Source organism: Megalobrama amblycephala, linkage group LG6 (genome assembly GCF_018812025.1).
Source record: "Megalobrama amblycephala isolate DHTTF-2021 linkage group LG6, ASM1881202v1, whole genome shotgun sequence".
Taxonomy (NCBI): Eukaryota; Metazoa; Chordata; class Actinopteri; order Cypriniformes; family Xenocyprididae; genus Megalobrama; species Megalobrama amblycephala.
In genome coordinates, this window is record NC_063049.1 from 13,596,078 (window position 1) to 13,622,076 (window position 25,999).

At 38.5% G+C, this 25,999-nt stretch overlaps 2 protein-coding genes across 3 annotated transcripts; one reads left to right on the top strand and one right to left on the bottom strand.

The window, feature by feature from the left end:
* gtf2f2b (general transcription factor IIF, polypeptide 2b) lies at positions 1–24,364 on the top strand. 2 transcript variants are annotated; one of them, XM_048193022.1, is made up of 8 exons: positions 1–212; positions 2,726–2,799; positions 2,881–2,899; positions 3,080–3,221; positions 21,107–21,188; positions 21,269–21,368; positions 21,815–21,958; positions 24,020–24,364. In XM_048193022.1, the coding sequence occupies exons 1-8, from the start codon at positions 144–146 to the stop codon at positions 24,152–24,154; spliced, it is 765 nt and encodes a 254-aa protein (XP_048048979.1). In that variant the 5' UTR covers positions 1–143; the 3' UTR covers positions 24,155–24,364. The 2 variants fall into 2 exon arrangements, with proteins under 2 accessions (XP_048048979.1, XP_048048980.1); XM_048193023.1 differs by lacking the exons at positions 2,726–2,799; positions 2,881–2,899 and having other exon boundaries at positions 10–212.
* Positions 13,924–15,994, bottom strand: kctd4 (potassium channel tetramerization domain containing 4). The gene has a single exon (XM_048193021.1). The coding sequence runs from the start codon at positions 15,415–15,417 to the stop codon at positions 14,641–14,643; it is 777 nt and encodes a 258-aa protein (XP_048048978.1). The 5' UTR covers positions 15,418–15,994; the 3' UTR covers positions 13,924–14,640.
* Positions 24,365–25,999: the final 1,635 nt, after the last annotated feature.

Consider the following 25,999-nt stretch of genomic DNA (forward strand, 5'->3'; position numbering starts at 1 on the left):
TAAGTCTCTGAGGTGTTCAGCAAGCTTGTGAACTGGAGTGTTCGTGTTGTCTATGTACAGTGCGATTTGCCTTTCATAAACTAACGACGTATTTACTTATTTTCAGTAAGAGCTTTTTGTTTATAACACAAAGCCCTTCAGTCATGTCAGACAAAGGACAAGACGTCGATTTAACTAGAGCCAAACAAAACACGGGAGTCTGGCTGGTGAAGGTTGGTGATTTATCAGTCAGAAGTTGCTTTCTGGGTTTCACTGGTGCTGGACATTTGAACAAACTCTGGAATATTGAACTATAGCGCGTAACTAACTCTTTATACTGTAGACATAAATGATAAAAGGCGCCGTCATTTGTAACAAACTTCGATATATTTTCTCCAATTTTAATTCAAATGTTTGAAAGTCTTCAACGGATCCCTAAACTGTGTAAATTAATGTCAAGTACAAAGAGTGCTGTTGTTTAAACCTTCCCCAAACCGAAGTTAGTAGTCAGCAGGTGAGAGATGTAAACAACAGGATTGAGAGAAACATACAGGTGCATCTCAATAAATTAGAATATCATAAAAAAGTTATTTTTTTCTGTAATTTAATTCAAAAAGTAAAACTTAAATATATTCTAGATTTATTAGACATAAAGTAAAATATTTCCAGACTTTTTTTTTTTTTCATTTTGATGATTACAGCTTGCTGCTCATCAAAATAATAATAAAATCAAATTATTATATTTAATTTCAAGTTCTAATAAATTACAATTCTCAGGGTATAAATACTGGGTTTAGGTTAGTAATCCCAACAGCAGTCATGGGGAAGTCTGCTGACTTGACAGTTGTCCAGAAGACGATCATCAAGACCCTCTACAACGAGGGTAAGCCACAGAGGGTCACTGCTGAAAGATCTGGCTGTTCGCAGAGTGCTGTGCCAAAGCATATTCATGGAAAGTTGACTGGAAGGAAAAAGTGTGGTAGGAAAAGGTGTACAAGTGAAAGGAATGACCGCAGGCTTGAGAAGATTGTCAGGCGAAGCCGATTTATGAACTTCGGAGAGCTTCAAAAGAGTGGACTGAAGCTGGAGTCAGTGCATCAAGAGCCACCACACACAGACGTCTTCAGGAAATGGGCTACAACTGTCACATTTCACGTACCAAGCCACTTCTGAACCAAAGACAACATCAGAAGCGTCTTACATGGGCTAATGAGAAAAATAACTGGACTGTTGCTCAGTGGTCCAAAGTCCTCTTTTCAGATGAAAGTAAATTTTGCATTTCATTTGGAAATCAAGGTCCCAGAGTCTGGAGGAAGAGTGGAGAGGCACAGAAACCATGTTGCTTGAAGTACAGTGTGACGTTTCCACAGTCAGTGATGATTTGGGCTGTCATGTCATCTGCTGGTGTTGGTCCACTGTGTTTTCTGAAGTCCACAGTCAACGCAGCCATCTACCAGGAAGTTTTAGAGCACTTCATGCTTCCTTCTGCTGACAAGCTTTATGGAGATGCTGATTTCATTTTCCAGCAGGATTTGGCACCTGCCCACACTGCCAAAGATACTGTGCTTGATTGGCCAGTGAACTCGCCTGACCTGAACCCCATAGAGAATCTATGGGGTACTGTCAAGAGGAAGATGAGAGACACCAGACCCAACAATGCAGATGAGCTCAAGGCTGCTATCAAAGCAACCTGGGCTTCCATTACACCTGAGCAGTGCCACAGGCTGATCGCCTCCATGCCACACCGCATTGATGCAGTAATTCATGCAAAAGGAGGCCCAACCAAGTATTGAGTGCATAGAAATGAACATACTTTTCAGAAGCCTGATTTCTGTTTAAAATATCCTTTTTTTTATTGGTCTTATGAAGTGTTCTAATTTATTGAGATAGTGAATTGATGGGTTTTTGTTAAATGTGAGCCAAAATCATCACAATTATAAGAACCAAAGACTTAAAGTACTTCAGTCTGTGTGCATTGAATTTATTTAATACACGAGTTCCATAATTTGAGTTGAATTACTGAAATAAATGAACTTTTCCTCAACATTCTAATTTATTGAGATGCACCTGTAGACATCAGTTAAATTCAGTATTTTGTTAATCAGATTTAATAGTTCGAAATTATTTTCATACAATCCCCCATTTACACTCATTTGATTTTAAGCATTTTAAATTAAAAAAGCAAACAAACAGAAAACATTTTAATTAAGAATAGCAAACAAGTTGGAAAAAAAAAAAACATTGACAAATACATAAAACCCAGGTTAAAACCGTTTAAAAAACATAATAGACGGTGTCATTTTACATGCATTATTTCTTTATCTCAAAATGATCTTTTATATTTATACATCAGTGATTAGCTCTTGTCTAATTGTTTAAAATTATGGTAGTAAAGCTTCAAATTGGGAGGCATTTTAAAGAAAGAGGTATGATAGTGATCAGATTTCTTAGATTAACATTTAAGGATGGACCCAAACTTTATCCAGGGACCAGAATAATTTTTAAACTTGTTAGACTAGTAACTTGAAAACCATACAGCGATGTGCTATAAACCACCTTAGCAACAACACAGCAATGCCATGGCAACCTCACACTACATGCATCACCATGGTGGTAGCAGGTTTACACTAACATTTGCTTCAAAAAATGGAAACTTATAGTTGAATCAATAAACTAAGGCAATATTTAGTTATACTCAGACAAATATGAGGAAAGCGGCGCAATAGATACATTGTCTTTTCTTTAGGTTCCCAAATATCTTTCTCAGCAATGGGCAAAAGCATCTGGGCGAGGAGAAGTAGGCAAACTTAAAATTGGGAAGTATGCTCTATTTTAAAACCCCATTCAAAATGGAAATTTTTCTCTGAAATCTTTCCACTCATGCTTTGTTCTGTCTTCTAGAGCTCAAGGAAAGACTGTGGTAAGTTTTATTAATGTTTTAAAGACATGCACTGTGGAGGGGTAGTGTTTGCGCCTCATCTTTTATTCAGATGTCACCGTTTATTTGCATAATTACTATGATCAGACCCAGGGCTGGGGAGAGAGAACATTTGATGATGGTGCTGTTGTTGATGTAGACACTGATTGATTGTTTCCTCAGGTGTCTTTCAATCTAAACGAGGATCTGACAGTTGTGGAGTGCTCCGGGGAGAAGGTTTCATCGGTGCGCAGCCCTAGAGAACATCCCTTCACCATGCAGACGGTGGGAGGTCAGAGCCTCGCTGTCTTTACTGAGAGTTCAGGTCAGTATGACGATGGCCTCTGATACTGTGAGGAGTAATTGGTTTACTCACCTTTCTATCCAAGATCAACATGAACAGTTACGTGAGAGCTGTAGCCAGTTCCTCTTTATTTACATAGCAGACACTTTTATCTAAAGTGACTTACAACTGAGGAGAACACTAGAAGCAATCAAACAACAATGGAGCAACAATATGAAAGTGTTTTGACTAGTCCCAGTTAGTCTAGCAGAGTGCTTCTCAAAAACCTGTCCCGGGGACCCCCCCCAGCACTGCACATTTTGTATGATTCCCTTATCTGACATACCCAATTCATGGCTGTGTCCGAAATCACCCCCATACCACAAAAAGTATTCTCGTCGCTTCATAACATTAAGGTTGAACCACTGTAGTCACGTGGACTATTTTAACAATGTCTTTACTACTTTTCTGGACCTCAAAAGGTGCAATGACGTTGCTGCCTATGTGTGGTTCAGAAACACTCGGATTTCATCAAAAATATTTTAATTTGTGTTCTGAAGATGAACGAAGGTCTTACAGGTTTGGAATGACATGAGGGTGAGTAATTAATGACAGAAATTTCATGTTTGGGTGAACTGTCCTTTTAATTAAACAATTTAATAATCAACTAAAAAGGAGTGTATACCTGTATGCAGTATCGGGCCTGATACCAAGCTCATGTACTTGTACTTGTACTCGTAAAAATACACCCGAAACCAAAGACCGATACCTCACGCGACGTAACTGACAGAATTTTCCATGCACAGAGACACCGGCGGTAGCAGCAAAAACAATGTCAGCCTCAGAGGTGTGGAAATACTTCAAAATGAATGATGACAACACACACATTGCGAACAGCATGCTTTCAATCACAATTCTTTATCGATTAGTGAATGTGGAATAGGCGGAATCGCGCTGAATGACACAGACCAGAAACGCTCTCGATCCCAGTTCTCTCAGACAGCGCGCGGTCAGTTCTCCTTGCGCCTGAATGGTCAAATGCACATGTAGTTGTCAAAATGTCCATGGTATGGAGTATCTGACGTAAATACAGTCGGTTATGGCTTAAGTGGACGTAAACATTTGGGTGAAAACAGGATATCAGTATCCATGGATTCGATCTTAAAGGGACCGTAGCCTATATTTGTCATTAATGTTAATAAAACAACAAAATATGTTAAATAAATGTATACATGGTAAATAAAACCTACTGTATCTGAAATACAAGTTTATTTAATTTGTATCTCTATAGTATTTGTTGTATTGTTTGTAATTTGTTTGTAAATGTCTTTTTATATAATAACAATTATATATATATATATTGGTAATATTGGTATATATTGCCCTTTGAAGGTTATTGGACACTATGAAATCTTTGTTCTTTAAGTTTGTGTCAAGCACATAAAAATTATTACTTTTTTCATTAGAGAAATAATAAAGAAGCTGTCCAACATTCATTTGTCTCACTGTGTTGTGAAAACTGCCACATCACCAAAAAAAAAAAAGAGAGAGAGAGAGAAATTAATAAATGTAGGCATCGCACTCGTACTCGGTCCTTAAAAAAATGGATTCGGTGCATCCCTACCAGTATATTACTCTGTACCCACATTTGATCAGCGGTTTGGAAAATGGATGAACAAAATGTAGCTGCGGGCGCCATCTTCTGGTGAAAAGCGGAATCGTTGTGTCCGAAATTGCCCCCTGTACCTTTTAAAAAGGGTTCTATTTGAGGGGACAGCCATTTGTAGTGGTGTCCAAAACTATAGTGGATGATATCAAGCGCTCTCATTCAATCCCACAATGCATCACAATAATGAGTGTACAATCGATGTATGCTCAGCGGCTAGAGAATACCCATAAAGCATTGTGAGAGTCATGCGCCGAATGAATTCTCGCATCTGGCCAGAAGATGGCGCCTGCTGCTGAATCATCCATCCATCCATTTTCCAAACCGCTGGTCCAATGTGGCTACAGCGTAAGATAATAATGTAATAAATTCCTTTTGTAATTGATTATTAAATAGTTTAATTAAGGTTTATACATGCTAGTTCTTTTCATTACTACTGGAGCTGAGAGTTTGCCAAGTTTCAAATTATTATTAAACAGCAAGCACAAACTTTGCAAAAGCCGCAGCCCTTCCGGCACACTCAGTGTCCAAATTCGCTCGCTCATTTTCATTCACTCCTTCAAATAACAATAATAGTGGACTAATGTAGGGAGTAGGGAATAGTGAATGAGGGTATAGGGGGCGATTTCAGACACAGCCTATGGGTGCGTCTCAATCAGCTCCCTAGTTCAGTAGTCAGGGCACTGGTCAGGGAATCAGCCACATTCATTTTCATGATATACTGATTCACGACCTAGGGACCTAGGGAGCTGATTGAGACGCAGGGAAAGTTTTGCAGTCTCGACTAATAAGCTGATGAGTTGAATCAGGTGTGTTAGATGAGTTTGAAATCACCCCCTATGCCTTCATTCACTATTCCCTACATTACTCCACTAATATAGTTCATAATGGGTATTCTCTAGCTAGCCTTTGAGCTTACATTGGTTGCACACTTGTTATTGTAGTGCATTAAGGGATTGAATGAGTGCACTCGATAACGTCCACTATGGTTTCAGACTCCACTTTAAATGTCTGTCTTCTGAAATAGCGCCCTGTTTAAGGGTATAGGGGGCGATTTCGGACACAGCCAAAGTGTGCAGTGGTGAGATTTTAGAAGCACTGGGCTAGCACAGGACATCTAGCAAGTGTTGTTGTTTTTAAAAAGAGTAGGATAGTAAGTGTTAGTATTAATGGGTCAAGTATTGACGAAAAAGATGCGCCTTCAGCAATTTCTTGAAAATGGCTAAAAGACTCAGCAGCTCGGGTTGAGTCAGGCAGGTCGTTCCACCAGCAGGGAACAGTCAAGGTAAAGGTCTGTGAAAGTGATTTTGTGCCACTTTGGGATGGCACCACAAGCTTCTGGAGGGTACATAAGTCTGAAGTATTTATATCCAGTCATAAGTCTGAAGCATATGTCTGAAGTATTTATATCCAGTAAGCCAGTACATCAGCCAGTCCAAATAATTGGATGATATTTGGCGATGTTGAGATTATCGCCATCAAACAATAACAGAATTAATCATCCATCTAGTGAGGGTGCGGTGGCTCAGTGGGTAGCAAGAAGGTCCATGGTTCGAGCCCGCCTGAGCCAGGAGTACTTTCTGTGTGGAGTTTGCATGTTGGAATGGGTTTTCCTTCGGGTGCTCCGGTTTACCCCACACAGTCCAAAGATGTGCAGGTCAGGTGGACTGGATTTGTCAAATTGGCTGTAGGAATGTGTGTGAGTGTGTCCCAGCACTCTCAGTCAAGAAGGGCATCTGGCAAAATGCGTGTGTGTGGATAACGATGAAGCAGACCCTGCAAGTGAGTGGGACTTATGCTAGGATATATATATATATATATATATATATATATATATATATATATATAATATAAATAACCCATCTAGTGTTAGTTCTAAAATCTAAAAACAGACTTGTTAAAGGATACTTTTAAAATATTTTTAATGTGCAAAATTATTTGTTTAACACATCTGCTTGCTTAATTTATTTAGCATTTTTTTTGTACATATTATTAAATATAAAAACAAACCAAAACAATAATTTATATAGAACTGTAGGAGTTTTAGGAGCCTTACAATGTGTCTAACTTGACAGGATGCAAAAAATGATAAAAGGCACACATTCAAACATTTGTGAAAGGAATCAATTCTTTTATTCAACAAAGACCCATTAAATTGATCAGTAAAGACATTTATAATGTTACAAAGTAAATGTAATGTTATAAAGTTCATTTATGCTGTAGTAAATAAATTATAATGCTGTTCTTTTGAACATTCTATTAATCAAATAATCCTAAAAAAATTCAGAACAACTTTTTTAACATCTGTAATAAAAAGAAATGTTTCTTGAGCAGTAAATCATAATATTATAGTGTTTGGTAACACTTTACAATAAGGTTCATTAACTAACAATGAGCAATACTTCTGCAGCATTTATTAATCTTAGTCAATGTTAAATTCAACATTTACTAATACATTATTAAAATCAAATGTTGTATTTGTTAACATTTAGTTAATGCAATTTGAACTAACATGAACAAACAATGAACTGCTGGATTTTTAGTCACAAACATTAATAAATTCTATGACAAATGTATTGCTCATTAGTCCATGTTAGTTGATATACTATCTAATGTCAATGAATGAGACCTTATTGTAAAGTGTTACCGAATGATTTCTGAAGGATCATGTGACACTGAAGATTGGAGTAATGATGCTTTGCTGTAATAAATGATTTTAAAATATATTTAAATAAAAAAGTTGTAATAATATTTCACAATTTTACAGTTTTTATTGTATTTGGCCGTGACTGTATCATGCCATGCAGCATTTTATCATTCATTATGGACAGATAAATTCCTTAAAGCTGGAATCATTGTACACTGTATAATCTTGTGGACTTGAAGGGCCATTCTCTTACTTTACATTTGCAATATGACAGATATAGATCTTTAATAAGTGTCTGCACTGAAGATCGCCATATAACAGTGAAGCCCGTATGCACAGCTTAATAATTGCAGTCTTACTGAAAATCACACAAGGCTAAGTGCAGAATTGCAATCATTGTGTTGTGCGCTTTTGTTCACTTATGATTTTTTTTTTCAGTTGTCTGCTTAGCGCTCACAAGCCCCAGGTATTGATTAAGTGGTTGCTAAGCAACAGGTTGGCCACAGAAGTTGGCAATGAATAGAGGCTCTACTTGTACAGTTAAAAGCTTTTTCTGGGGGTGGAAGGGTAACAGTGTCTTTTTCTCAGTAAGTTATGAATTGAAATGGTTCAGGGAATGAAAAGCTCTCTATTGGCTAATGCAAAGCATAAACACTCTTCTTTGGTATAAGTTTCTTTTTTGGTGCTGAAGAGGACATAGAGGGCTATTTGAGGGATGGAGGTCATACATCATTGTGTAATCAGGTAGCAGCAAGATCACGGTTTTGTATTCTCTGAAATAAAGGCCAAAGTAAAACCTCCACAACGAGGGTGTGAGTGCACATCTATGTTTTTAATAGTAGTGACCCTAGGTATAAAGCATGTGATTCAGACACATGTCCTTGGCTTTAAAGGGTTAGTTCACCCAAAAATGAAATTTCTGTTGTTATTATTCTGTCAAAATTTACTGACCATCATGTCGTTCCAACCCGTGAGAACCCAAATTAAGTTATTTTTGATGAAATCCTAGAGCTTTCTGACCTCCGATAGACTGCAATGTTATTTACACTTTCAAGGCTCAGAAAAGTAGTAAAGACATCGTTAAAATAGTCTATGGACTATATTATATTTTCAGAATGATTGACCGATTTCATTATTATTTTTTTTTTTTATGTTTAACTGGTCAACTTAAAAATGTAACAACAATATGGTTCAAGTAACATTCTCTTTATCAACCATCTGGTTAAAAAAAGTTCTATTCCAAGTGCACATGCAAATGTAAAACAAATGACTTATTTGTCAAATATCTTTGCAGAAAATATGCATGAAATGTGAAGGCAAATATTGTACAAACTTATCTTAAACATATCCTATGTGCTCAAATATAATATAAAATAAGAAAAATGCTAAACATTTATTACCCAAAAAGTAGACATTGAGTTTTAGGTCAACAGTAAATTATTGTTAACAGCAAATGCTTTGTAAAAAACAGAAAATAACAGCACCATTCAGTCTGTCATCATTACGTGAACAAGAAATATCAAATATACAGTAGTAGTTCTTGACAGGTTTTTCCACTCCACTGAGCTGTTTTTCCATTGTTTTCTATGTCAGCATGCTCTTGACAGATGTGTTTGGTGGTCGCACTTGCTACTCACGTTTTTGCAGCATGAAAAGGCTTTTTAAAAACATGGCGCTATGCATTCTGTGTGAACAGCTGGTTTAAGATGAGCAATGTGTTCTACGTAATGGTGTTATGTCTATTTTAACCATGTCTTTACTACTTTTCTGGGCCTTGAAAGTGGTAATTGCGTTGCAGTCTATCGGAGAACATAAAGCTCACGGATTTCATCAAAAATATCTTAAGTTGGGTTTCTGAAGATGAACGAAGGTCTTACGGGTTTGGAACGACATGAGAGTGAGTAATTAAAGGGTTAGTTCACCCAAAAATGAAAATTCTGTCATTTATTACTCACCCTTGTGTCGTTCCACACCTGTAAGACCTTCGTTCATGTTCAAAACACAAATTAAGATATTTTTGATGAAGTCTGAAAGGTTTCTGTCCCTCCATAGAGATCCAATGCAACTACCACTCCAAGGTCCAGAAAGGTAGGAAAAAGACATCATTATAGTACTCCATGTGACTCCAGTGGCTTAAGCTCAAATTTTATGAAGCAACGTGAGTGCTTTGTTTGTGCAAAAAAACATAATTTACCACTTCACTTACAAAAATATTTTTGTTTGTGTTCATGTGAGAGCTGGCATTGTTGCGTGAACACGCTTTGGATAATATTATTTGGTAAATAAAGTGATAAATTGTTTTTTTTTTTTTTTTTTTTTTTTACACAAACAAAGCAATTATGTTGCTTCATAAAATTAGTTAGTTCACCCTAAAATGAAGATTCTGTCATTAATTACTCACCCTCAAGTTGTTCCAAACCCATAAGACCTTCGTTCATCTTCAGAACACAATTAAAGATATTTTTGATGAAATCCGATGGCTCAGTGAGGCCTCCATTGCAAGATAATTAACACTTTCAATGCCCAGAAAGCTACTAAAGACATATTTAAAACAGTTCATGTGACTACAGTGGTTCAACCTTAATGTTATGAAGCGACAAGAATACTTTTTGTGTGCCAAAAAAACAAAATAATGACTTTATTCAACAATATCTAGTGATGGCCGATTTCAAAACACTGCTTCATGAAGCTTCGAAGCTTTACAAATCTTTTGTTTTGAATAAATTTTTCGGAGCATGTATCAAACTGCCAAAGTCACGTCCCCCAGTGGTGAACCATTGAAATTTCGAAACACTTATGATGTAACAAAGCCTCCCTTAATGAAATCACATGACTTTGGCAGTTTTGTCGCTTCATAACATTAAAGGTGCAGTATGTAAGATTTCTGTCCACTAGAGGTCGCTAGAGGCCTATTCAAAACAAAAGCGTAGCTTGATGATGCCAAGTTTGAGCGTGGAATCTTGGGACATGTGGTCTCCATCTCAACAAACGGTGCAAAAGAATAGGGATTGGAGTCGGGAAGAAATCATGTTCATGGATGCAATTATTAACATTATTGTAGTATGAAGCAGAGCAGGACCAAGTGTTGCTGAAGCTGAACGAGGCCGCTGGAGCGATTGCACAACACATGCCGCGAGCAGCTGAACTTTTATTATGTCACAGTCGCCGGCGCTGCTTCCACTTTTCCGGTCATGAGTTTGAGGTAACACAGCTCTGTTTATTATATTGGATACATTTGATAGTGTTGAAAATGATGTTATAACGTTACTCTGTGCGTTCGCTCGGCGACTGCTGTGAGACACTGTTGCACACTGCAGTAAGAGATCGATTTTTAGAATATCATATTAAATATTGGATGGCTGGTGTTGATAAATGGCATGTGATTAATTTTAAAATGTATTGTATGATGGAGAAAATGCTGTATTACTGTAACTCAAAATAAAGCTGCATCTAATTATGCTATGTTAGCTACTTCACAAAATAGTGTTTTTCTCTGAGGCATGGTAAAGCATGGTACTCGCAAATAAATCAAGAAAATTAGATTTAAACAATAAGACTAAACGTGTTGAGCTATATAACAACAATTAGTTTTCTGTCTATAAATATATCAAAACAGTTGTTCCCTTGTCTATTAAAATGTGTATTTTATTAAAGCGTCTTTGGTGTTTCCATGGTTTCTACAAAATAAAACCGGAAACCGAGGGTAACGCGGGTATGACGCAATTGACAGGCGACTCCTCACACATCCCGGAGCCTTGGTTAAAATTGCAATTTTCTCATGATTTACAAATAGTTGGAAACATTTCAGATATTCTAAGTTCTCAGGTGAACAAAATATATAACACTGGCCTAGTGGTTTTTGGATATTTTACTGCAAAAATATTACATATTGCATCTTAAAGAATGAGCCACTGTAGTCACATGAACTGTTTTAAATATGTCTTTAGTTGCTTTCTGGGCATCTGAAAGTGTAAATTATCTTGCTGGCAATGGAGGCCTCACTGAGCCATCGGATTTGATCACAAATATCTATATAGTAATATAGTATAGTATAGATGTAGTAATCATTTACTCACCCTCATGTTTTTCCAAAATCCAAACCCTTAAGACTTTTGTTTATCTTCGAAACACAAATGAAGATATTTTTAATGAAATCAGAGAGATGTCTTTCCCTCCATTGAAGTCTATTCACCCAAAACTCAAAACATTCATGAAGAGATCGTAAAATAAATCCATATGAATCAAGCAGTTTAAGCCAAGTCTTCTGAAGAGACACGATCACTTTATGTGATGAAGAGATTTCATTTAGGCTTTTATACACATATAAAAATCAGCGAATGTACATAGAAAACTAAAATTTGGTAAATGTTTTGTAAATTTGGCTCAAACATGCTTGCTTGAGGCGAAAGAACCAATAAGATCCATTCTCGCATATCAAGCACGTACAGTTGAGATTTTCAGTTTATTTGAATGCTCTGTTTTTAATGAAATCTCTCAGATTCAACAATGAACAAAAGTCTTAGGGATTTGGAACGACATGAGAGTCAGTAACTGAATTTTAACGATTTTGGTGAACTATCACTTTAAGATGCACATAGCCTTGTATTCTACACAGAAATGTATCAGCAGAGTTTGGGTTGTCATTGGTAAATAGTAAATGTTTTTATTATTATATAACCTCTCATTTTGAGACAAAGTCTTGGTCTGTAAAAGCTTTTCAGAGAATTGTGCAATGTGCATGCTCTTTTGTGTCAGAAAGCAGCAGCATGTATGGACCAGGTGCAGCGGTGTGTGGAGGAGCTGCTGAGACTGTTAAGCTGTCAGGGTCGAACATTTTTTTTTCTTACTTATTAAGTCCTTCACAAGGATAGGCTGAAGAGGCAGTTTGACTTGATTGACATGGGCACTTAAAGCCTGTTGCCAGGTTAAAGTTAGACTCAAAGAGTTGGACACTTGCACACACGTGTGCGCTATTCTTTTGAAAGTCGCGAAAGCCTTTTTCTGTTCACGCAGCGGCGCAGATTTCCATCTGCAGCTTGAAATAGAGATGTCACTTTTCAGCTTGCACAAAAGAGTCACGTGACTGTGGTAATCAAGGCTGGATGTTGGGGGTTGAGAAGGTAATTTTTTCTAGATATGCACAGTAAACATGTTTGTTGCATTTAGCTGGCACATTCTTGATTACAGAGGTTTTTATTTTCAAATCCATAGTTTCTTAATCTGAGTATTTAGTAATAATGGATGGTTTGTTGAATATTTGTTGAATATCAGAAGTCAGCATGAAGATATGCAGACTTTGTATCTCTAAGCATTTGAAACTTGCATTTTTCTTATTCCAACTCTCTTCTTTGATTTGTGCTTTTCTTTTACAGATGGCCTTGACTATTGCCCATTTCACGTTGTTCTAACATGGCGATGTGCCTCTATTCAAGCTCAGACTTTGAAAAGTACAATATTCTTTGCTCTCACTCCATTCTCTCTCTGTGTGGCTGAGAAATTGGTCTCTTAAGGGCATATGAGTCCTTGAAGTCACATGTTCGCCTGACCATTAATTTTGATCAAATTGAGAGGGAGCCATTAGTCATGCCTCCTTGGGACCACATGATGAGAATCTTTGGCTTCTTTTTTGTTATGTAGGAGTCTTATTTGCCTGGCAACAATTGGATGTGAGACTAATCCATGAATATTTCAGCTGTTAATGGATTTCTTCCATTTGAAATAAATGCTCCTGCTTACCAGCACCCTCCCGCAGGTTTCCAGTCCCCTGCTGGCAGCGATTTAGAAACACATCAGCCAGTGACGACGGCTAATAAGCCCTGCCGTGTCTCATCAAATATGAATGACTGATATCTGCAATTAAAAAGAACCCTGTTTTGATGTCCACATGACAGACTGTGGAGATTGAAATGGTTTCTTTTTTTCCCCGTGTCAGAAATGTGCTTCTGACTCATTTTAGTGGGAGATTGCATGAGAGTGCATGACAGATTCGATGGAAACAGATGGATAGTAGTGAGTGGAGATGTCGGCTAATCCAAAGTGAGTGTAACCATATGTCTGCCTTTGCCATTCTTTGAAACGGCCGACTTAGACTGTAACTGAATTTAGATGTGTTGAGCAGATTACTCAGCGCTCTTGACTGCGCTCTGAATGTTTTTTGTTGCAACATTCACAAGGTGATTGATCTATTTTGAACTTGATATTTTCCCACGTTAATGTTCTTGACTCTGACTAATGTTACTGCAACATTTGAATACTTGAAATATATTTTCTTAAGTTGACACATTTTTTTTTTTACTGTGCTAAATGAGTTCACCTAGTTTTCTGGGAATACAGAAGAATTGCATCAGATGTTGTTTATGAATCAGTGCACACACACTGGAATATCTGTGTATGTATGCCATGTGCTCTAAAAATGATCAAACCCATTCGAATTTGGATCAATGCTGGAGGAAATTTAATTTTAGGTCACATTTTGCTGCATAATGTAGCAAACCTTCAATTTAGGACAGAGTATCTTTCTTACAAGCCGATTACTGCAAATCAGAAAAAAATAAAGCTATATTTATACAGCACACTGTAGTTTGTCAGCATACATTCCACAGTTCACAGACAAAACTATATGCAGTGTTTGTCAGTGTATATTTCACCTTGAAGATGAACCACAGTCTCATCTATAAACATTTCAACAGTGCTTTGAATAAATTATAATGAGGCTTTATTGTGCAAAACATTCACAGACTCAAAATTACAACCTGTTGTTTACTACATGTGCTCACATTACCAGAAATCACAAAACTTGCTCACAAATGTAATGATCATCACACTCAGCCTTTTAATTCCACAGTACTCTGCAATTCAGATTCATTATCATCATCATCATCATCATCATCTACACTGCATAAACTGTTGCTCTTCCTGTAAAAACAACTGTAAACAGAAGACAACTACATACACAAACCAAACAAAACCCCACATCACAGTACATATCATCTCTCTTGTTTCTCAAGGCAGTCCGTGTTGGAGTGTGTCATGTAGAAGCAGATTAGCAGAATATTCCAGAACAGGTTTTCGGTTGAGGGCGCTGGTGTTTGTTGATGCAAGATGGTTTTCAGCAGGTCATGTGGTTAGTGGTGACAGTTCTGCTCGGGTCACTTGACAAAATGCAGAGCCTCGCACTGAACCACTGATCCGCGACTGCTGTCTAGGCTGGTGAGCAGGCGAAAACCTCCTTTGAGTGCCAGCATCACCGTCTCCAGCTTCAGACACTCTAGTGTACACAAAAATGTGCTGTCCTGCTTCAGCACAAGCCGAGAGCCCTGCTCCGACTTGATGAAATGCCGGAACTGGATGATGTTTGATGACACCTCGAACTCCTCCGGAAAGCCATCCAAGCGACTTTTGGAGATCTGCACTAGGCGGTTTTTCACCTTCTCTATGAAGCTGCTGTCGCTGCAGTAGACCTTCAGACCCTGCGAGCGCTCGTGGCTGTCCGTCACCTCCAGGAAAGCGGGCTCGCGCTGGCCGGCCTGCTGCTGCTCCCAGTCCTGCAGGGCTTGCGCCAGCTCGCTCAGCCGATAGAAGTCGGCCTCGCGGCGGAGCAGCTCGGCTTCCTTGAAGTCCTCGGGCAGCACCAGCTCGCCCATGCGCAAGAAGTTCAACACGTGCCGGAAGATGGGCCCGTCACGGTCGATGAAGGTGTTACCCATGGAGTCCACGTGGAGAACGGGCTTCTTCCCGGTTACCATCTCCTCCAGCAGGGAGCCGGGGTGCTTGGCCAGGGTCTGGCGCTGTGCGGCGTACAGGTAGCCCCCCACGTTGATGGTGATTGTGCCGGAGGAAGGTTTCTTAAAGCTCTTGCTGGGCTGCAGCAAGTCAGGATTGATCTGTCTCAGTTCGCTCTCCATCCTTCTGAGATTCCATTCCATGCCGTTCCTCACACCCAGCCTGGCGGAGTGTGTGGGGAGCGTGCGCGTGAGCGGGCGGGTGGACAAATAGGAGCGCAGCTGAGCGGCGCTGGCATGAAGCGCGGGAGCAGTGTGCGCTGCCAACAGTGTCTGAGCCTTTCACAGCCACGCAAACACAATATATGTGTGCGCGCATACACTCGCAGTGGGAGGAGGGGTGTTAAGGGTGGGCTCTACTGCGTCAGCGGTGTGGGCTCGGAAAGAACGAGTGCTTTGCTCGCTGCCCTCCGCTCTAAAGGCTGAATTTAATCACCTTTCCACTTCAGCGCTTCTCTGGCTCTGGCTCGGCAATTAGCGTCGCTGCCCTGTGATGAAAGGAGTCCTCGGTTGGGTGGCGGCACGTGAACTCACCGAGAGGGCCAAATCACAGGGATCCCACATAATGAACTCCCCCCAATGAAAGTGCGAGAAGAGCGAGATGTTAATGCTTTCACGTCTATCGTGTTAAGTCGTTGCTTTGAAAAGCCGTCTGTGTGATGTGCCGACAACTGGCAGCTTTATCGCCAAACGAGCCATATCGAGTAGAGTGTAGGTGTAGTTATGTAAATTATTTGTTAGTCCTCATATCAAAAGGGATGAATGCATTGAAGCCTTCTCGCTTTTTCTGAGAGGCTGGGTTCGCTTTGAGGCACTCTCCATGACCCAGTTAATGGCAAAGCCAAGAAGGAGCCTTTGATAAGGAAGCCTGTGTCTTCACTTGAAGTCGTGGGGTCTGAGCCCGTAATTGGCCCCAAGCCGTCTTTAAGGGTGTTGTACATGCAACAAAGATGTATCGTGCTGTTTCACCATCTAAACCACCCAGAGAAGAGAACCTGAAATCGATATTCCCAATATTATTCCTTCTAAACGTGGGCTGAGAGCTCAAACCTTCGCCTGTCTCTAAGAAGACATGCCCTTAAACACCAGCAGAATTGATGACATCTTTCTCAGTGATGTCCCTAAGAGATGACAACCTGTCAATCATTCTTGAATAACGTCAACTCTACTGTAGCCCCAGGACAGGGGAGATGGACCCTTCCGAGCCACATTTTGTGCCATGTACGTCATTAGCAGTGGAGACGGGGTGGAGGCTAATTCACTGTCCGAGTGCTGGGGGTCAATTTGGCTTTACATATTCATCAGATGGTTTAAATTGGATGTTTTCACACAGACTCACCGAAGGAATATTTTAAAGCTGGCCTAATTTACATTTTTCAAACAAATTTGACCTTGCGTCTGATATACCTCCATTGACAGCTGGTATTTTGGTTTATTAAATCACTTGAGTTTTAAGTCAGTGAATCACTGCTAAGATTCTTGGACACAGGCACAATCTAAGGGTCGTGTCAAATCGTTATAGCTAACTAGATCTCTAAATTAATGTCAGATGTCACATTTGTATTGATTACACACAACTGAAATGTTTGCATCACCTAATTAATATTCAGAAGCTAAGCCTTCTCCATGTTGTGATGTCACAAATGTGCGGCACGTCTGTGCAACCCCCGGCACCGCCGCCACAGTCCTCATCACTTTTTTTAACCATGCCGCCCATGCATATAGCTATCTGATTACAGATGCAGTGACAGTTCATTATGGTCATATATGACTGATTATAGTTGTTATAGATGATGGCTCGGCCATGGTTTAATCATCCTGTGATTACTGGGTTTATTCATCTACATTTGAATTGCAAACAGGATTTAACTATGCCAGAGAAAATAGTGGGTGGCTGACCTGCTTTTTCTCATCTATCTTTTTGTTTTAATTAGCGCACTTGTTTGTTCAACTTGAAGAGGCCCAAATTGAGTTTAGTCCATCAGTGACGGACTGGCACAAGCAGGCAAATGTAGATCAGAGCCCTTGGATAGGAGATATTCTAGTTAAACTGTTCAGAAGAATATGAAGTCTTGACAAACACAGAAAAAATGAATGACGGCAAAGTGGAGCAAATGCTGTGTTTTGTGGCCAGATTCATAATTAGTTATCCATATTCATGAAACTATGGTAGCCAAAACTATTTGAATGCTTAAGTCATGTATTACAAAACAAAATAGCAACTGAGTGGCTTTAAATGTGGAAACTTTAAATTATAGATATTCTGTATGGAACACAAATGAAAAAACTGATGTTGTGACCACAAATTAAGAATTTGTTCCAATGACTTATTAATTTGTGGCCATGTTTTATTAATTTGTTCCCTCATTTTAGCTAGCCTAAATCATGACCATGTTGTACTAATTCATTCCCCTGTTTTACCTAAACAATGACCACGATTTAACCAAAAGAGGGAACAAATTAGTACAACATGGCCACAAATTAAAAAGTCATTGGAACAAATTGTAAATTCGTGGCCACATCTTTTTTTTTTTTTGCCCACATTTTATGTGTGGAGCTCCATAATACTGTTCAAAATGAAGATAAAAATATTGTGACACTATGTGGTTGTCGAATGTTTTAATGTTTCTAGTTAACTCTTTCCAATCCAGCATTTTTTAACAAAAAAAGTAGTTGCCAGCAGCATTTTTGATAATTTTCACAAAGATTTCATGGCCCCCAGAATATTTTGTTGTATGAATATCTGAACATGCAATATATCAAAAGAAAGAACAGAGCCTCTGCTTTTTAAACAAACAAAATCCTGTTTTATTCTAGCTTCATGCATTCTTTTTTATCAACACTTAATTGTAAGTTTCATAAAAAAGCAACATTTTGAACAAAAAGTTGAGAAAATCGCATTTATTTTCTTCCAAAGACTAAAACGTGCATAAGCAATGCTTTTATTGCTTGTTTCTGCTCCTTTTCTTTTGCGTGTTTTGATCCGGAGATTCACTACTCTTTCAGAAGATACATAATACCAGTGAAAACACGCAAATCCGGAAAATTCCGTCAATGGCATGGAAAGAGTTAAAGGGATAGTTTACCCAAAAATGAAAATTCTGTCATCATTTACTCACCCTCAAGTTGTTCCAAACCTGTATAAATTTGTTGTTCTGCTGAACACAAAGGAAGATTTGCAAGTATGTTTTTAACCAAGCAGATCTCACCCCCCATTGACTACCATTAAAAAATTCTGTGACAGTCAGTGGGGGCGAGATCTGCTTGGTTACAAACATTCTTACAAATATCTATTGTGTTCAGCAGAACAGCGAATTTATACAGGTTTGGAACAACTTGAGGGTGAGTAAATGATGACTGAATTTTCATTTTTGGGTGAACAATCCCTTTAATGTGCTGAACTACCCTGTGGTTACTTTGTGTGAACATGAGGAGAAATTCACCACTGAACTCTACAGTAAGTCCACTAAAAGCGAATTCCAAATGGATTTTTACCTTGGAGTCATTCCAAATGAAAGTGAGCAACCAAATCTCTTCAGGAGAGATTTCAAGGAAGCAATTTTATGTTTATGATCGCGTTATCCTGAGTGGTGCATCCTTACAATTCATTTTGAACACTGAGGTCATTTATTCATCAAGTTACCTTGGAATTGAAGCAATGTGAAATATTCCTTGTTTATTCATTTTCTGTTTGTTTGTTTTCTACCTCAGTCTTAACAGCTGAATTTTCTTAAGTATGAATTTTGCTTTTATGTTGTTGTCATGGAAACATTCTGATTCAAAATAAAGTGGTAGTGATTTATGGCTGTTCCAAATGGCCACATACTGCATGAGACAGTAATGCCCTGCGCTCGCTTCAAATGATCTGCCCTTCGGATATTAGCATCATCTTGAGATCAGTTGTGAAAAGGGGAAACTTTTATAACTAATGCGGTGAAATGCATGCATTTTTAATTGTGAATTAAGTGTCTAAATACATTTGGGGCTGCCATACATAGTATTGTGTGAAATTGGCAACCATGAGAAAAAAAGTACAATTTGCTTGATGTTTGTGTAGTAGTGCTTGCAGACACAAAATGATCAAGTGCACAGTGTTTCAAAACAGAAATGGAACCAGCAGAGTTAGATCGGGAGAAATTGTGCCACAGACATGATTTAAAAAGCCTCAGAGGCATATGATTAAGAGCCTTATTATTATTTTACTGTCATATCTTGTCCCAAAATATCTCCCTCTACTCCCTCAGTGTCCTTTAAAAAGATTACAACTGTTATTGTGCTTTGGCAGATCTTCTCAGTGTTATGGCACTTCACAAATTTCAGCGTTGAAAAGAACTAGGCTGGGAGTCCGTCGGGAAGCGTAACCTTATGAAAAATCTTAATTGAAACACATAAATTAAATGCTACAGTGTCATAAAATGCAGTATTTGGACAGTGCTCAATGCTAGACGCATTTCAAAACCAACAGGCGGCGAGCGAGCGATGAGTGAGTTTAAGAGACCTTGAGGCATTTGAAAGGCTTCTTTCTCTGCCGCTGAATGCTGATGAACAGACATGCGGAGATTGAAGATCTGCCTGCAGGTGGGTGTGTGAGTGGAGGTAGAGAGGCTGTGTCCTGCTGAGGGCTCGGGATGTTATTGCTCTCAGAGGAAGTCAAACTGGTGGGATCTTGCGAGGAGGTGGAAGACCGAACCCCGTAACCTCGCTATCATCTCAGCATCAGATCTGCTGCCCACCAACTGGTTGAGCAACTCACGCCACCCCCAAACACAGCCCTACTCCATTCAGAGCCAGCGTTAATGCATCTCCGGCTGATTTAAATATGATTCCTGTGTGGAAATACTTATGTAACGTTACTGGCCTCGTAAGATGCGAGAGTCATGTGACGTTCGGGGAGGGACCGCGCAGAAGAGATGTGAACCTCGAGGTCTTGGTTTGCCCTGACCCCTCTTCATAGCCTTCGGGTAATTGCGAGGAAAATGGATGCTTTGTTGAAGTTGTGAAACACAAGTGGGCGTTTTTATGGAGTTACTCCAACAAGTGCTCTAACACTCATCTGGCAATAATTGCCAATAATTGTGCGCATTAGTGCTGCTCTGATGGATTTTGTGAGTGAAATATTTCTGCCCTTTAAAAAGGCCTGTGGGACAATAACCACAAGGTATTACGGGCACCGCTGTACAATTAATACAATCAATAGAAGCACGCTGAACCATTAGACTGGCTTCACGGTGCGCCAACAAATGACAGCGGTGCAACACAATGATGTTCTGCAGGAGGGAGGCTATTTGGGGTCTGATTAAAATCATCACTCATGGCTGGTGACCACGTCGCTTTTCATATAAGAGTCGAACACTTCAGAATAGTGCCATAAAAACCACCTGGTTGAATCACAGTATTTCAATTGTCACCTTAAAAGAGGGGTTTTGTGCCGACGCTTCATTAGAGAGCGCTTGCTGTTGAAGTATGTTAATGTTTTAGTACAAAGTAAAGGCCATTAGTAGTCAAACATTTTTAATTAGATTTGTTCATCCTTTGTATGAGTGTGTAATGCATGACACATGCTGTATGAACATTAAAAAGAATGATTTGTCAAAAAACGAGTGTCATTTTGTTCAACGGGTCTATAAAAAAATGAACTATACCTTTGTTCCTTTGTACTCATAGTGTGTAATGCATGACACATGGTGTATGAACATAGCTGTGCAATGTTTAAAAATGGATACATTTATCAAAAATTTGTATAATTTATTAACCAAGTGTGTAAATGATGACAAAAAAAGTCATTTTTAGTGAACTATTCTTTAATACCAAGTCGAATGTCCTTGTTTTTAAGACAAGCTGGCTCTTGAAGGCATGGTTGTGCAGCGAGCTGAATGCAGACCTGCGGTCAGTGAGAGCTACATGAAATTAAAGAAGTAAGTCAGAGTTGTTCAGAAAACTTTGATCCTGTCTAATACATTTTATCTGATCATCTGGAGATGTGTTTTATTCACAGGCTGCAGATTGAAGAATCCACCAAACCTCTTCGTTTTTCTCAGAAGCTTGAGAAAGCCATCACAACAAATTACAAACCTGTGTCCAACCACAGCCATAATGTACGTGTGTTTGTGTGCAATTCAGGTATTCCCCTACGTTATGTGGATAAAATGTCCCTACAAGGATGGCAATACCAAGAATCTCGTGTGGACACTTTTTGGTCCCCATGAGGAAACAAGCTTATAAGTCATTCAGAATTATATTTTTTCGAAAGGTTCAAGTTTTAGACCTTCGAAGTGAGGACAAAGAGTAAAGTGAGGACATCTGAACTGGTCCTCACATTTTGAGACCCCTTTAAAGGCTGTTTGAGGGTCAAGATAAGGTTATAGTTAGGTTAAGGGTTGGTTTAGGGTAAGGGTTCAGGTTAGGCACTTAGTTGTGATGGGTAGGTTAGGAGCTAGAGATTGCATTGTGTCAATGAATGTCCTCACAAAGATAGATGTACAAGTGTGTGAGTGTGAGAGAGAATGAGTGAATGCTCTGTTTTGCTAATGCTTCTGTTCAGGTGGAATATGAGAAGAGAAAGAAAGAGGAAGGCAAGCGTGCAAGAGCTGACAAACAGAAGGTTCTGGAAATGCTCTTCTCTGCTTTTGAGAAGCACCAGTACTACAACATCAGAGACCTGGTGGACATCACAAAACAACCGGTGGTGAGTTGTTCAACTCAAGATGACTGAACTTGCAAACACTGTGCCATAGGAACAAGAGCTAGTGCCTCTCCTGTTGAAAAGAAAGAACACTTTTGCATATATATTTTTTTTTTTTTGTAAAGTGATATGCTTTTATAAAGAATATATTAAAAATGCAAGTTGAATATAATGTTTTTGGATGCTAATTGCAATTAAATACTACAGTTTAAATTTATATTAAACAAATTAAATTATATTAAATGTATTAAAATATTAAAAATATATTAACATTTATAATAAATGCAATTAGCTGAACTTTGCTGTGCTTTTTATGAACCACAGTAGGACTGAAATACATCTTTATATAGTACATAATTACTTCTATTGTCTTTGAAATATGGTTAAAGTACTGAGAAGCAAACTAAAATATTAGTAAAACTAAATTAAAAAATAATTTTAAACTAAAATATACTTTAATGACATTTCTATTTCCATCCCATCCTGTATTCCACCATGAGAAATCATAAGTTACAAACCCTAGGTTTGTAATACTACAGGATGCAGACAGACCCTTCTCTGGGGAGGGGGAAACAGTTCTCTCTAATATTTTGAATTTGGACTGCAGTACCCATCCGCTAGCTGTCTTAATTATTACATAAGAAATATAGTCATGAATGTGGGCTCTTTTTAAAGATAGGGTAGGCAATTTCAGAGAAGCTAGCAATAGCAAGCTAGCTTTGAAAGCATAAGATCCCACCCTCCCTTCAGAGCATCTCCAAAGCCACGCCTCCTCCAATACACATGAACACGCACAGCCAGAGCAGAGTCTGCAAAGCGTTGTGAGGGACGGCGTTAAATTGATAGTGTTGATATATAAAAGCATAAATGAATCTGAGGAAGTGAATGGCTATGAGTACTTGCTGTTTGTTTGCAGTGCTTGGCGACTGTCTGTCTACAACTCTGCATAGCCTTAAAGGATTAGTTCACTTTCAAGTAAAAATTTCCTGATAATTTACTCACCCCCATGTCATCCAAGATGTCCATGTCCTTCTTTCTTCAGTCGAAAAGAAATTAAGGTTCTTGATGAAAACATTCCAGTATTATTCTCCTTATAGTGGACTTCAATTAACCCTTCACCAGGAGTTTGATTGATAAGTGATCTAACCAATCATAACGCTGAATCCTCCATTTTGTCCGACAAAGCAGTCAGGAGTTGGAAGATTAACCTCGGTGGAGTTGAACTTGAAAAATGGTATGTATTGACGTCTTTCCTCGTTTGAAACAACATGGGAGCGCGCAATTTAAAGGGGCCGCGCGCTGAATCGGTGTATAGTTAATGATGCCCCAAAATAGGCAGTTAAAAAAATTTATTAAAAAAAATCTATGGGGTATTTTGAGCTGAAACTTCACAGACACATTCAGGGGACACCTTAGACTTATATTACATCTTGTAAAAACTGGTTCTAGGGCACCTTTAAATATTTAGTCCACTTCTATTATTGATTACTATCAGGATGTAAAGGGAGTTTCAACCAGTATAACAAAAAGTGTTTATGAAAAAAAATTGCCTAGCCTACCTTTAATTCTACAAGTATTTTTATATACTTTGAGGGACTTAACCACACTTCATCTTCACAAGTTTTTTTTTCCTGATGTTAATGATGGCAGTGTTGAATTTTAAATCTTCTCTTTTTTCTCTTTTTAATCAGAAAATCTACATGAGAGCGATTAAACCAAGTAACAAGAAATCACAAATATTTAACATGGACTTGGTCTTGATTATATTATCATACATAAGTGAGCTCCTGTGAATAAATGCCACTTGACTAATGCCTCTGTCTCCCTGAAGGATTGGAGAAATATAAATGTGATTGAAGTTAGATGAGTCATAACTAAAAAGAAACTAAACTGAGGAAGAAAATAACTTCCCACAGTGGTTTTGCCATTTAGTAGATAGATTACACTAGTGAGGCTAAATAAAGAATGTAATACTTTTCACAAAGTTGTCTGAGTCTTAAGAGTTGCATGCATGATTGGATTTTAGCAGCATGTGTTCACCCTGCCGATCTACTCTTCCTCTAGATTTACCTGAAGGAGATTCTCAGGGAGATCTGCGTGTACAATTCCAGAGGGCCTCATAAGAGCACCTGGGAGCTGAAACCTGAATATCGCCACTACGAGGAAGGACAAGAGGAGGAGGAGGAAAAAATGGAGTAATTCGGTTTACATAAGCTTGGGGGTCTGTTTTGTTTCATGTAACTGTTGTTTCTTTCTGTGCCAGATTTGTTTTGGTCTCTTGTTCATAGACCTTGTTTTCTCCCAGTTGGAATGAATGTCAGTAGAAAAGAAATTAAGATGTACTTTTGTTTTGTTTTCTTGGGTTACATAAAGTGTTTCTCTAAGAGCATTATGAAACGAATACTGTAATTTGCATATGACTCTTGCATTCTTCTGAGTTAAGAGCACTTATGATTTATGATTACAGGAGCATATTAATAACATTAATGAAAACACAGAGACCCTTTGGACTTTTTCCCCATTAGTTTAATAGTTTACATAACTCTTGTCAGTAACACTTCAGAGGCTGTGCTAATAAACAAATGCATCCTTCTGGGCAGGAATAATCACAAACAAGAGTAAATCGCACAAGACCAAGACCAAGGGGTGTTCCAGAAAGCATGTTATGTGACATACCTGGGTATGTTTAAGAGTAAGTAGATAACCTCAACTTTCAGGGTATGTAAGTAGCCATAGCAACTTTTTCTCTTGTTCCAGAGCAGGTTATGCTCCAGGGTTAGTTTGCTTAAGAGGTATTCAGATGTGTGTTATAAAATTAATATAGTTATATTAATGTTTCTAAATGTGTTATATAGTTACATATATATATAGTAGTCGACATTTTGAAGTGGATCAAAAAAGTTAATCAAAAAGTGTCTAAGAACTAAGCTGTCCTAAGAAGAAGGTTTTGATCCACTTCTGATGTTGACTACTGTGTATATATATATATATACAAAATAAATAAAGAAGGAAGTAGAATGGCACGCTTTTTCTCAGCTTCTGTTTCCATGGCGAATCATTGCTCTATTGAGAATGTCTTGTGTGTTAATAGGGAACATACTCTGGGTTGGCTGAACTTACTCCCGGACGTGTTTTTGGAACCAACATACCTCGAGTGAAGTTTGGGTTAATCAATCGAGAGTTCAGGGTATATCTGATGGTAAGTTAACCTCGCTTTCTGGAATACCCCCCAGAGGGCTGTTTCATAAAAGATGCTAAGAAAAGCGAGGATTAAACTCCAAAACCTGACTTGAATTAATCTAACAAATGAGTTTGGGCTAAAACGGTTTCATAAAAGCTAATTGAAGTTCACGCAGTCCCGCTAATTCGATCCAGGTTCACCTAGTCAAGATAATTTCGCATTCACGCTTTTCTTAAGCAGCCCTAGAGGTCGATCATGTATCAAATCGATCCACCATAGGAAACGGCATACATTTTGTGCTATTTTATGCGTTTGAGAGATGGTGTTGATGGTGAGAGATTCATCTTACCAATTAAAATTTAGTCTGTGCATATTTATTTTAATTTTTAATTTTGTGATTTTAATTTCTGCTCTTCTAATAACCATAAAGAGTATTACTGCCAAACAAAACCAGAGAGAAATGTATTCATATATTTTAAAACAATCTAATTAAATATTGGGCACAAAACAATTAGCCAGTAAGAAAGGAAAACCTGTAGGTTTTACACACACACACACACACACACACACACACACACACACACACACACACATATGGGCCTTGGAAAAGGCTAGCTGACTTTATTGTGCTCTGACTACAGTGGGTAGTTTCAGTGTGAACAACAACCATGCATGTCACTTCAGCAGGCTGCATCTTACTCAGTCACTCTTTTCATAACTTTTGCTGGCTCTGAGACACTCGTTTGGTATTTCTCCTGCTCTGTCTAGCAAAAAAAATCCCTCATCACTAAATGAAAGCTTACAAATGAAGGCCTGTTTCGGGGGCCTTGACACAGGTTTATTGATTTTGAATTTCTGTGTTA